At 37.4% G+C, this 13096-nt stretch overlaps 1 protein-coding gene and 1 non-coding gene across 2 annotated transcripts; one reads left to right on the top strand and one right to left on the bottom strand.

Moving 5' to 3' along the window:
• Positions 1-429: 429 nt before the first annotated feature.
• LOC140007270 (uncharacterized) lies at positions 430-1963 on the bottom strand. Its single transcript, XM_072049981.1, has 2 exons — positions 1268-1963; positions 430-903 (listed from the first exon to the last, which is right to left on the bottom strand). The coding sequence occupies exons 1-2, from the start codon at positions 1961-1963 to the stop codon at positions 430-432; spliced, it is 1170 nt and encodes a 389-aa protein (XP_071906082.1).
• Positions 1964-4877: 2914 nt separating this feature from the next.
• LOC113691151 (small nucleolar RNA R71) lies at positions 4878-4984 on the top strand. Its single transcript, XR_003448564.1, has one exon. It is a non-coding gene; the product is annotated as a small nucleolar RNA R71 (small nucleolar RNA).
• Positions 4985-13096: the final 8112 nt, after the last annotated feature.

The raw sequence follows: 13096 nt of genomic DNA on the forward strand, positions 1-13096 counted from the left end.
TCCAGAATCGAAAAAAGAGCTCTCCAGGTGACTTGACGCGAACGTGTCATAAGGGTGGAAACCCTTTTAATGAAGCACCTAGGAATTGCACATAACCATGCGCCATATTGACGTGGGCGCATCATGTCAGGGGGACACTTACCAATCATCAAAACGAAAAATTAAACCAAAAATCTGGAAAAATTCTAAGAAAATATATTGAGGCCATCAAATATAACTGAACAAACAATTGAAATAAATTAGGTTGCCTTTAAATAAGCTCATTTCTTTAACATCTTTGACTAGACATAGCTAGGTGACGTCAATTGGAACAATTTGGTGTATCCAGACGTATCATCTTCACTTTTCCACTTGGAAAGTCCTCGTAATAGTGTTTGAGGCGATACCTATTCACCACAAACTTATTGTCCGTTCTAGTGCTGCGGATCTCTACTGCACCATAGTGAAAGACATTATTAACAAGAAAAGGTCCAATCCAATGGGAACATAATTTACTTGAAAATAGCTTGACTCTAGATTGGTATATAGAACATTCTGGCCAACTTCAAAGGTCTTCCTAGAGATTTGCTGGTCATGGAACACCCTAATCCTCTCCTTATAAATTGGTGCATTTTCATATGCTTCGTTCTTGATCTCCTTCAATTCTTGCAAGTCCAACTTTTGATGAGTACCGGCCTCCTCTAAATTCATATTACACTGTTTTATCATCCAAAATGCCTTATACTCGAACTCCATTGGGAGGTGACACAACTTCCCGTACACCAGGCTATAAGGTGACATCCCTATAGGTGTCTGATACGCCATCCTATAAGCGCAAAGCGCATCATCTAATCGGAGACTCCAATCCTTTCGGTTAGGACGAACCATTTTCTTCAGTATCGATTTAATCTCCCTATTCGAGACCTGCGCTTAACCATTGGTTTGAGAGTGGTACGATGTCAAGACCTTGTGGAGTACACCATACCTTTGAAATAGCGCAGCTACGATCTTATTATAGAAGTGCGTCCTTCTGTCACTAACAATGATCCTTGGCATCCCAAAATGCACAAAAATATTGGATTTAATAAAATGTGAAACCACGGGTTATATTACCTATAGTTTGACATCAATCGCAGGATTTACAAAATAAATATGCATCTTTAAACAATGAAAACCAGTAAAACCCACTCTCCAATACCTTATGCGTAGTTCGCTTTGGTCCAAAATGATCTCCACATGCAAAAGTATAGCAAAAAGTTAATATTGACTGGAATTCAACTTCACTTACGCATCTTCTCATTATTTGGTCTGCGCATCTCTTCCATAGGTAAGGGTCATCCCATATGAAATACTTAGCGTCGCCCTTCAACTTGTCCTTTTGCGCCTTAGACCATCCTGCGGGAAATTGATTAGTCACTAGATAGTTCACGATATCAGCATAACAAGGCAAAGAAAAATTGACAAAAAGTAAATGTTCGTCAGGGAAGGCTTCTTTTAGTGAAAATTCTTCAACGATGACTGGTACGCGACTTAAGTGATCTGCCACCAGATTTTTTGCTCCTCTTTTATCTCTGATTTTTAGGTCAAATTCCTGTAGGAGTAGTCTCCATTGAATCAACCGCGGCTTTGCATCCTTCTTGGTCATTAGGTACCTCAACGCTGTATGATCAGAAAATACAATAACTTTAAAACCTAATAAATATAACCTGAATTTTTCTAAAGCAAAAATAATTGCTAAAAGCTCATTCTCAGTAGTGGAGTTGTTTAATTGAGTTTCATTTAAAGCCCTTGATGAGTAATAGATAGCATGGGCCGCTTTTCCTACTTTCTGGCCCAACACTACTCCCACTGCATGATCACTAGCATCGCATATAATTTCAAATGGAAGATTCCAGTTAGGAAGTTGGATGATCGGTGGCGATGTCAATAGCTCTTTTAACTTGTCGAATGCTCTCTCACACTCGACATCGAACTCAAAGGCCATATCTTTTTATAAGAGTTTGAATAGAAAAGGTCCAACCTTTGAGAAATCCTTGATAAACCTTCGGTAGAAACCTGCATGTTCAAGAAAAAAACGCAACTCTTGCACACTCGCGGGGTAAGACAAAACAGATATAATGTCTATTTTAGCCCAATCAACCTCAATATCCTTAGAGGACACTACGTGATCTAGAACTATTCCATGCTCAACCATAAAGTAATATTTTTTCCAGTTAAATACGGGATTAGTTTCTATATATTTCAACAAAATCAATTTCAGGTTATCTAGACAATTATTGAAACTAGCACCATATACACTAAAGTGATCCATGAAAAACTCAATAATTTTCTCAACATATTCTGAAAAAATACTCACCATACATCTCTGGAATGTTACAGGGGTATTGCAGGTTCTGAAAGGCATTCGCCTGTATGTGAAAGTTTCAAACGGGTACGTAAATGTGATTTTCTTTTGATCCTCCCGTGCGATTGCGATTTAAAAATATCCTGAAAATCCATCTAAAAAATAATAGTAAGTTCGACAAGCTAATCGCTCAATCATTTGGTCAATAAAGGAAAGGGAAAAATGATCTTTTTTCGTGACAGCATTTAATCTTCAGTAGTCGATACACTGCCGCCATTTGGTGGGTTTGCACACTGGCATGAACTCACTTTTCTGGTTGGCTTCTACTGTCACTTTCATCTTCTTTGGAACTACCTGTCTCAGACTCACCCACGAACTGTCTGATATTGCACATATGATCCCCACATCCAGCAGCTTTAATATTTCTTTCTTCACCACTTCCATTATGAGGGGATTGAGTCTCTTTTGAGCTTGTCTTACAAGTTTGGCGTCTTCTTCAACTTGAATTTTGTGCATACACACAGAGGGACTGATGCCCTTAATGTTGGCGATGGTCTATCCTATTGCTTGCTTATGCTTTCTAAGAATTCGGATTAGCTTGTTCTCTTGTGTTTCTGACAGTTCCGACGAGATAATCACTGGAAGCGTTTCTTTCTCGGTCAAATATGCATATTTTAAGTGCTTCGACAGAGGTTTTAATTCTAACGCAGGTGCCTGCACCACAGACGATAATACCCTTTGATGAGATTCGAGCACTAAAATATGTGTGAACTCATGTCTTGTCGTCGTGATCAACAGAGATTGCAATGCCCCCAATCGTACACTTCAACTCTTCACTCAACTCTATCTCATGAGTTGTTTCCAACTCGAGGTGATTGGTTAAAGCAATTTCTAGCTCATCTCTACCCATAATTTCAAACACTTTCTGCACCGCAGGGTCAATAGTACTCACAGAAAAAAACAGAGCTAAAATTAAAGTTCGAGAGGTATTTTATAGTCTCAAAAATATTGAAATGAATAATTTTTCCATCGAATTCCATGGACTAGGTACCCTTATTAATATTAATTTTAGTTTGGGTTGTGCTCAAAAATGGTCCACCCAATAGCAAAGGCAAGAGGTCGGGAGAATGATCATTATTCATTTCAAACACATAAAAATCAGTTGATAATACCAATTCATTAATTTTAACTAACACATCTTCAACCAACCCATCAGAACATGCATTCGTTCAGTCAGCTAATTGGATTATTATCCCAGTTTCTTTTAACGGACATTAATTCAAGGAAACATAGATAGATTTGGGCATTACATTGATTGATGCTTCTAAGTCCAACATAGCATTTCTAATCAAAATATTACCTATCCTACAGGGGATAGTAAACATATCTGGATCTCCACATTTCGGTGGGAACTTCCTCCGTTGAACTGCTAACACGTTCTCTCCTACAATGATTCTTTCGTCTCTCATCAGCCTTCTTCGGTTGACATCCAAATTTTTCAAAAATTTCGTGTACTTTGACACTTGTTTAATTGCATCTAATAGGAAAATATTGATCTCTACCTTGTGGAATACCTTCAAAATCTCTTTCTCCTTGTCCTGCTTTTTCAGTCTCTCCAACCTATTAGGAAAATGAGGTGGATTAATTTTAACCTCAATAATTGGGTCAGGGAGTACCACTGGATTTTTGTTGTTTCTGTCCTTCTCCTCAAGATTTTTCTCGATTTTTTCTTCATCCTTATCCTTTGGAATCTTGAATTCGGGTCCCTGAATTTCCTTCCTACTCCTTAAGGTCATTGCACTTACGTTCTTAGGATTCAGTTCAGGTTGCATTGACAATTTACCGTTCAACTTGGGATTCCAGGCGGTTGATTGATATTTTCATCTGACTTATCTAACTTTGCATTGCTTGTATCTGTCCCATTTGATTCCTTATATTTTGTAGGTCAGAATCCATCTTTTGTTGACTAGCAATTAACTGATTCATCATTTCTTCTAGAAATGGGCTTGAGATTGGAGGAGGTGGTGACGAGCGAGGTTGATACTGCTATTGATACCCTTGATATTTATTCGGTGCAAAATTTGACTGCCTATTTTTTCCGTAACTAAAGTTAGGGTGATCTCTCCTGCTTGGATTGTACGTATTCGAGTACGGATCATATGACTTTCTTGGCACGGGCGCGTGGCCAGCTATGTTTACTTGTTCCGCAATCTCTTCTTCAATCATTAAGCACATCTCTGTAGAATAACTCATGACAGTACAAATCTCATATATCTTGGCATGTGGTGCATTTCTCACAGTCAATTGCTTAACAAAAGATGTTAACTCAAATAACTGCTGTTGGATAGACGATGTTTCTACCTCATATACTCTACGTATCAGGACATCCTCCCTTGTACCAAACTATTGCGAGTTCTCGGCGATCCCTTCAATCAACTCCCACGCTTCTTGAGAAGTCGTGTTCACCAATGCCCCTCCACTTGCAGCATCAATAATACTCTTGTCTCTGAAAAGTAGCCCATCGTAAAAGTACTGGATGAGCAATTGCTCACTTATTTGATGTTGAGTGCATTTGATGCATAATTTCTTGAATCTCTCTCAATAATCATAGAACGACTCTCATAGATGTTACTTGATGCCGCATATCTTTTTCCTCAGACTTGTAACTTGAGATGCAGGAAAATATTTTTTCAAAAATTTTTTCTTCAACAGCTTCCAAGTGGTAATATTACCTAGAGGTAGGTAGTACAGCCAGTCTTTTGCTGAGTCTTTAAGAGAGAAGGGGCATGCCCTCATTTTTATCTATTTTTCCGTAATTCTCGAGGGCTTCATACTATTGCAAACAATATTGAACTCTTGTAATTGCTTATGAGGCTCCTCATCTGATAAATCATGAAAAATGGTAAAAGATGAATTAGGCCAGATTTCAACTCAAACGGGGTGTTATCATTTAAATTCGAAAGAGTAATGCATAAGGGCTGCTGATTTAAATTAGGAGTAGCTAACTCCCTTAATATTCGTGCATTAGCCATATTAACTTCTTCTTGATCCGAGTCACTCGAAGTATCACCAAGCGAACTTGTTGACTCAACTTCTGAATCAAGTCTCTGAGATGCAACACTAGATTGCTCTCTGAACTGTCTGGTCTCTTTTCATGTTCGGCGCGCGGTCTTATCTACTTCAAGGTTGAAAATTAATTCACCTGTATGAGAAGAACGAGGCATAAACTAAAAAAATATCAGAAAATTAAAATGAAAATGAACTTAAAAAGAAACAAATTAACTAACGTCAGTCCTCGGCAACGGCACCAAAAATTAAAATGTTGTCGAATTTGTGCAATAATAAATACCTGCTCAAACAAAATATAATTTCTATACATAGTGATAAGTAGGGTCGAATCCACAGGGATTGGTGTTATTTGTCTCTTTTGAAATTCAAACTAACAAAGGGGTTTTTTTGGTAATAATTAAACGGTTCAAATAAAAATAAATAGTTAACTAAAAGTTAAGTGACAAATTATTAAAACAAAACTAATAATAACTAAGCTCTAGTCAAGAAATAATTTTAGCAATGGTTCTCCTAATTTATCATCGATGCAAAGGTAATTCTAATTATCAATCAAAAAATAAGTTATAATTGCCAAACAAGTGATGACAGTCAACTCCTCCTTACTGTGTCGGTAATTAAGATATGTCCGTTAATTACTACTTTAATTGAGAAATAATTCTAGGTATGTCGGTAAGATTTAATTCTCTAATTGTCTTACATATTAGAGGAGGCTTATTTTAACCAAATAATACACCATGTATTCCCTTGATACAAATCTAATCATGCCAGTTGCCACTATTCTTAGAACAATTAAACAATTACGGATTCAACATTCTAATTGACATTAGGTTGCTAAATTAATTCAATGTCTGGGCCCAAAATACTCAATTAATAAAACAATCATAAGCACTACAATCGAGAATATGCAAGTACCAGTAAATAAGAGGAATAAACAAAATTAATTCGATCTCACAATTTTTAAATGAACCAAAGCCTCCGTTGTTCCTTGACTAGAAAAAAAAAAAAGATTTAGTTCATCTCTGTGGAGAAAATCCCAAGTAAAATTGCAGAAGTAATCATCGTGTACATCATCCTCAATTGAGATGATTCAATTCGATGGAAAATAAGAACAATTAAAAACTACAAAGTCAAAAGATGACTAATTGTTTCTTCCTCTCGGCACACGATGGAAGCATAGGAAAAAGACTAGCCATAGCTAAAAATAGGTATGTCCTCTCTTTTTGCAGCTACCTAGAAGAATGAAAGGAAAAAAGTTCCAATATTGCCCTTAGGCTGCAGTATTTGACCATTGGATAAGGAAACCATCTCCATTTGGACTCTTGTTTCCTTTTACTACTCAAACTCTTCTGCTAGCTATCGTCAAAATTAATTTGACTAATCCACTTGGTAATTTCGGCATGGTTTGTGGCCTCCTTTGCAGCGCTAGATGTCTCGAAACCAATGTAGTGAGGAATTTGCGCCTTTTTATCACTTTTTGTTCCAACTCCTTGCGAACAGCACAAATTTCCAATAGTAAATAAAATTTGCCAGTTAACGCACAATTGGTAGTATAATGCGAGGGAATTAATTATAAAATATATAAAAAGAATTGTGACCTATCAGCAAGACCAATTTGGATCAGTTTGTTGAAGCACCTCTGTTTATCAGGTAAGAATTTTTACCTTTTTCCAACTGGTTAAAGCTTTTTTCTGATAAGATTTTTACTAAACTTGGGTTATTAATTTCCACTATACACACATTTGGATTTTTTAAGTAGAGTCACTTAATGTGATAATTGGTGGGAGGTAAAGTTTGAACCATTGATCTCCCACCTCACCAAACTTTAATGTTTTGGTGGTGGCCACCAACCTTTGATTAAGTTGACTTTTTTATGTTACTCTTATGGGTGTTAGAACTTTGAAGTAGGGTTTATTTGCTTTTTAAGTATATGGTATTTTATTTGTACCTCTGACCAGATTCCTTTCATTTTCTCCTCCGAATAGTGACTCGAAATGACACTAACATTACCGTACTCCTGACTATTCTTGCCTTGTTTCCATTCTAAATTATTGTGCTTCCTGATCCTATGGTCCATCCCAAATTATTGTGCTTCCACAGAATTTTGGGCCCAACTTTGAGTAGAGTTATCTACTTTTTGAGTATATGGTATTTTATTTCTACCTCTAACCAGATTCCTTTCTTTTTCTCCTTCGAATAGTGAGTCGAAATGACACTAACATTACCGTACTCTTGAGTATTCTTGCCTTGTTTCCATTCTAAATTATTGTGCTTCCATAGAATTTTGGGCCTTGTAGACACCAAATTTTTGGTGTAATTTCTTTTACTTTTTATTCTCATTTATCGTGGTTGCTTTTAGTTTTTTTTAGTTTCTAGTTTCTATTTTTATTTTTAAGTTTTAGCGTAGAAAAATCATGAAAAAAGAGAAAAAGGAAAATTGTTCACAAAATAGGTTTATTTCTTTTTAAATTCAATCTTTTGACTTTATTTATTTTTTGGTTAGGTTATTTTGAAAACAAAAGAAAAGTGAAAAATGAAAATGAAAAATGGAAATTTGCATTTTTTGTTGTTTTTAGTTTATTTTTATCTAATGTTAATTAAGTTGTTTTCATCATTAATTATTATTGTTTTATTATTATCATTTTTGTTGTTTAATTAATTAATTAAAAAATAAAAATAAAAATAACATTTCCATCTCTGCCGGAGTGCATTCCCTTCCCTCGACACACACACTCAACCTCCACTACCGCGAATCACTCCACTACCTCAGCCTCAACCACAAACACTCCATCTCCATTCTCCACCTCGTGATCATCGACGAGAGCAAGAGAGGGAGAACTCCTCGGATTGAGCAGGAGAAAGGTGAAGAGAGAGCGAGCCGCGAGCTGTATTTCTGTTCTGTCCGAGGAAGTCAAGCGAGAGAGAGAGCAAGAGGCAGTCGAGTGAGCTACTGATCATCACCATCTTCACCAGTTCCAATCGAAACACCACAGCTTCAACCATCCGCAACCAGGACCAACACATCCAACCGCGAGCGAGCAGAGAGGAGAGAAACATCAGCTTTCTGTCGTCTGAGTGAGCTTTCGGTGAGCTACAACAACACCCTCTACCTTGGAATCATCGAAGTGAGGAAACCAGCGAGGGAGAGGGAGCTGCCATTCCATTTTTCACCCTCAACTAGCCGTGATCAATTCAGTCACAACCATTACAGCTGCAACCACTGAATTCAGACTAACCATCCTCGCGTGCGTGAGCTGCCGAGAGGAAAAATTGCAGCTGCTGTCCGTGTGAGCTTTTCATCCATTTCCTTTCGTCTGTAAACTAGAAAGAGATTGGGAGCCATATTGTCTTCATACTGGTCGCAAGCTAGAGCAAGGGAGAAGGAGAGTTGCGGACTGAAATTCTGGACAGCCGAGAGTAGAGGATTTTTGCAGCTGCTAGTTGCGTGATTTGAGCCTTAAGCTGAGGTAATTTCTGGACTTAAGCTAGTTGATTATGGCTTGATGAAGTTGTTTATAAGCATGCATGTGAGATTGTGTGGCTAGATGATAGTTTAAGTCACAGAAAAATCTGTTTGAGAAGGAAGTGAAGCTGCCGAGAGCTTGAGCTGGAAGTTTCGGTTTTTTTTTAATTTGCTAGTTGTGATGATCTGAGCTTAATTTTGAACTCAACCTGCTAAATAGTTCTTTATTTGGTACTGCATGTGAACGTTATGGGCAGGATTTCGGTTGCATGGCTGGATTTTTTTTTATTGGAAGTATTAGACTGCTAAACTAATTTTCCAGCTTTGCCGAGAAGCTGAAATGGAAATGCAATTTTAATTTCGTTCCCCTGAGGCAGGCTGAGCTTATAAATGTGATTAACTAGCTAAGAAGTAGGTGATTAAGCTTTGCATGAAGTTCATTAGTTCGGCTAAGCAAGGAAAAAAATATGAAACAGAAAACTGCTACATGCAAGTTCATCCGAGGGTGGTGAACAGAATTTCTGGAATTGTGGATGATTATAGTTGCTGACCGAACTTGATTTGAACTAGTTATGATAGTAATTTCATTAAGTAGCCTTGCATGTTAGTTTTGAGTACTTAGCACAATGATTCAACCGAGGTAAATTCGGATTTAAGACCAACTACCTGCTGGAAAATGCATATTCATTTTTTGCTGCACCAGAAATTTACGGTTGTGTCTTGCTATTTTCTTCCATTGCGGTTCCAAACTTTGCTGTTTTTGTTAGATAGTAATTCCAGCCTTGACCGAAAGTTGTAGTTTGTATGCATGAGAAGCTTAACAGGATTTTGAGCATGGGTTTGTGATTCGAAATGCTTGAGTGCAGCTTCCATGCGAACTGCCTAAGCTCAAAAGATTTGTTTGCTGAAGTTTCAAACCTTTGATGTTTTGCTAATTTTTCTGTTTGAATGAAGTTGCTAATTTTTCTGTTTGTTTGAATAAAGTTGCTAAGTTTTCTGTTTGTTGGGTCTGAATGAAATTGGTTGGTTTGGAAAATTTGATCACGGTTGTGATTAAGAAGCTTGAGCTTGAGAAGAAAGTGCAGCAGTCTTCGGTTGCTAGAGTATGTGAAGTAATTGCAGAAACTTGTTTCATGGCTATTGCATAGAACTTGCATGTTTTTTCCTTCTAAATTTTCTACCTGTTGAGGCGATGGTGATGACATAGTTTGCAGCTTAGTTAAAGCTATGTATGTGAGCTTGAGATCTGTTTTTTTTTGGAAAATAAGATGTGAGTTTGAATTGGGTTTCGTTTGAGCAAACATGAGAGAAAATATTGCAGAAACTCACTTTGAATTTGATTTACCTGTTTGTTTGGTTGTTAGATTCATGCTTTAATGTGTTGGTTAGAAGATTTTTCGATCAAAATGGTGTTAAGGTTGAGAAAATGAAAGTCACGGTTGTCTTCTGGGTTGCCGAAAGCTTTCAGCAGAAATTTCTGCTGCAGAATGTTGTTTCTCATGTTGATTTTCACGTAGCTTGCATGGGTTTTGCATGAAATAATTTCTGAAAATTACATTTTTAACCCCCCAAGTCCCCTCTTGACTCACTAGGGCCCAAGTAATTGGAACATTTAATCAATTTGATCCTTTTAAGTTTCTTTTTGTTCCACAAGAGCCCAAGCATGTTCTAGTATCTTGTAATTAAGTCCTAAAATCATTGCAACTTCAATCTTTGTTTGACTTTTCCTTTATTTTTAAGATCTTTGAAGTGCTTAAACGATTTATTTGGACTTGAATGTTCGAGTAATGCTTGTTTTGGGTCTTTAGTAGATGCTATATTTGGAAATTGAACGGGTTATTCCGTTTTCTTGGTCTTTAAGCATTTTTTGAGCTCATTCAAGTTGCAATTAGGTGGTTTTTGATGTTTTTGCTTATACTTTACTTTTAAATTGATGCCTTGACCCCTTTATTGTTTTGAAGCCATTTTCCTTCATTTGCTTACCATTAGGGGAAGGTATAACTTTCTTTTATCCTCTTTACTTCTCTCTTACGTGCTCCTACGTGTTACGTGAATTGCATGTCTACTTGGCTTTCTTAAGTTTTCTTTAATTCCTTTCATTTTTAAGTCTTTCTTTTATTTTATTTATGGGGTATGTGTACACCTCTTGGCTTGTAATAGATAGGGCATTGGAGAGCACTTTGTCCATTTTTCCCCCTTCCCCCATTTGTTTTAGTTAGCCCATGTAATAGTTTCATTTGCTTTTGGGGTATTATTTGGTTTGCTATGTGTTTAATTTGCTTTATTAAGCTATTGCATCTAGTCGAGCATGCTAAGTGTTATGTGCTACGTGTTATAAGTGATTTTGCATGTCTACTTGCTTTCTATATTTATAAATGAATGTGATGGATGAATGTACGTTTCCACTAGTCCAACGCTAGTCGGAATTCATAGAATGGGCTAGTCCAACGCTAGACCCTTAGGGACTTCCCCTCGTTAGTACATGTTTGCATGTTCATTACATGTCATGCATTTTTTTTAATTTTATCATTTTGCATGCCCCTCGAACCCCTTTTCCCTCCATTTTAGGATTTTTGCATTTCATGCTAGTTATAGGGTTCATCTGCTTGAGGGTCCCCTTAAATATGGGATATAGACGAGTGTGGCTTTTTCTAAGCCTTAGCACGCTTGTATTCCCTCTATAAAAGGGCAAATTGAGTCACGATTTAGGTCTCCCCGTACCCAATATGCATGAATTCCCTAGGCTCATGCATTTTCAAATCCACTCTACCATTTTATACCCTCATCACACTTTCATTTTTCCTCCCATTTTGCACACGTGCACCTTTATTTTTCTTCACTTGCACACGAACACTTTTATCATCACTTGCACACATGCACTTCATATTATCATTTCACATACCGTACCTTGCCCACTCACGTGCACATTTTCATTTACATATTTATTGTTTTTTATTACTTTTTCAAACTCATGTCCTCACATTGCATACATGCATTTCATTCATTTGCATCTCACTCGCATTATTCGTGACCTCTCCAAAGGGTCATTATTGGGCTTCACAATTAATGTGATTGGCACCATTCAACCTTTGAAGAGAAATTTCCCCCAATACCCCTAGGTCTAGGGTTTGCATTCATATAGTACATCCAAATGTAATAAATTCTTTGGTTAAAACAAGAAAATATTTGATTAAATCACGCAACTAGCCTTGGCTAGGTCGAAGGGGTGCCTTGGATTTTTATCCTTGCCTTCCCCTTCGTCAAATGTGACTCCCGAACCTTTTTCGTTGGTTTACGTGGACTAGGAGTCGTTTAAAAGGGGTTTCTTAATATTTTCTCCTATTTTTCTTTAAAAATTCATTTTTAGGTGACTTGGTACACCTTAACTCATTACCAAGTGGCGACTCCGATTTTTTACTTCAAAAACCCTTTTTAAACTATAATTTTGGGTCAAATCGTCGCATTCTCAAGCCCCCATTTAGACCCATTTTTCTTTTAAATAACAATTCATTTTCCAATCACAAATTGAATCAAAAAATACATTTTCTCAAACCATTTATTTATTTATCAAAAAATGGGGCGCGACAGTTGGCGACTCCACTGGGGACTTGAGAGTCCGAGCAATCGATTTAGTCAAATTCTTTTCTTCTTTTAAACCTTTTTATTTATCACATTGGATGTTTAGGGTTGCATTTTTCCCTTTTCTAGGATTTTTGCATTTCGCGTATCAACTCACTTCCTCACACGTTTGCCTACGATTGTTTTGATGAATGGATGTTTGTATGTGATTCCGCGCTTTGCATTACATTTGGGAGGGGATTCTACCTTAGAGCCTCGCGTGGGTTCTCGATCCCTCCCCTCCAAAACGTGCACTATCATACGCGCATACGCTTTATTATTCATCCCTCTTTATTTTCTTTTTAGTGGCTTGTCACGCCACTCCACCCTTTTAGGATTAGGAGACCCACTTGGACGTGTGATCGTGTCACGACGTGTGCGTAGCACGATCCAATGGGTCACTCAATCTTCCGCTTTAAACTTTGGGTTACTAACCTTTAGTTTTTAGTCGAAGGTTGAGGATTTTTATAGATTCACTCAAACATGCGGCCGTGACACGACGTGTGCGTAGCGGTGTTTGAGGAATCGCTCGAGCCACCGACAAAGGGCCTTGGGAGTGATGACCTTTGGCCACAAGTCGGAAGGCTCGGGGACCTATGACTTATCGAGTCTAGATGCATTAGTGA

This window comes from Coffea arabica, chromosome 5c (genome assembly GCF_036785885.1).
Source record: "Coffea arabica cultivar ET-39 chromosome 5c, Coffea Arabica ET-39 HiFi, whole genome shotgun sequence".
NCBI lineage: Eukaryota > Viridiplantae > Streptophyta > Magnoliopsida > Gentianales > Rubiaceae > Coffea > Coffea arabica.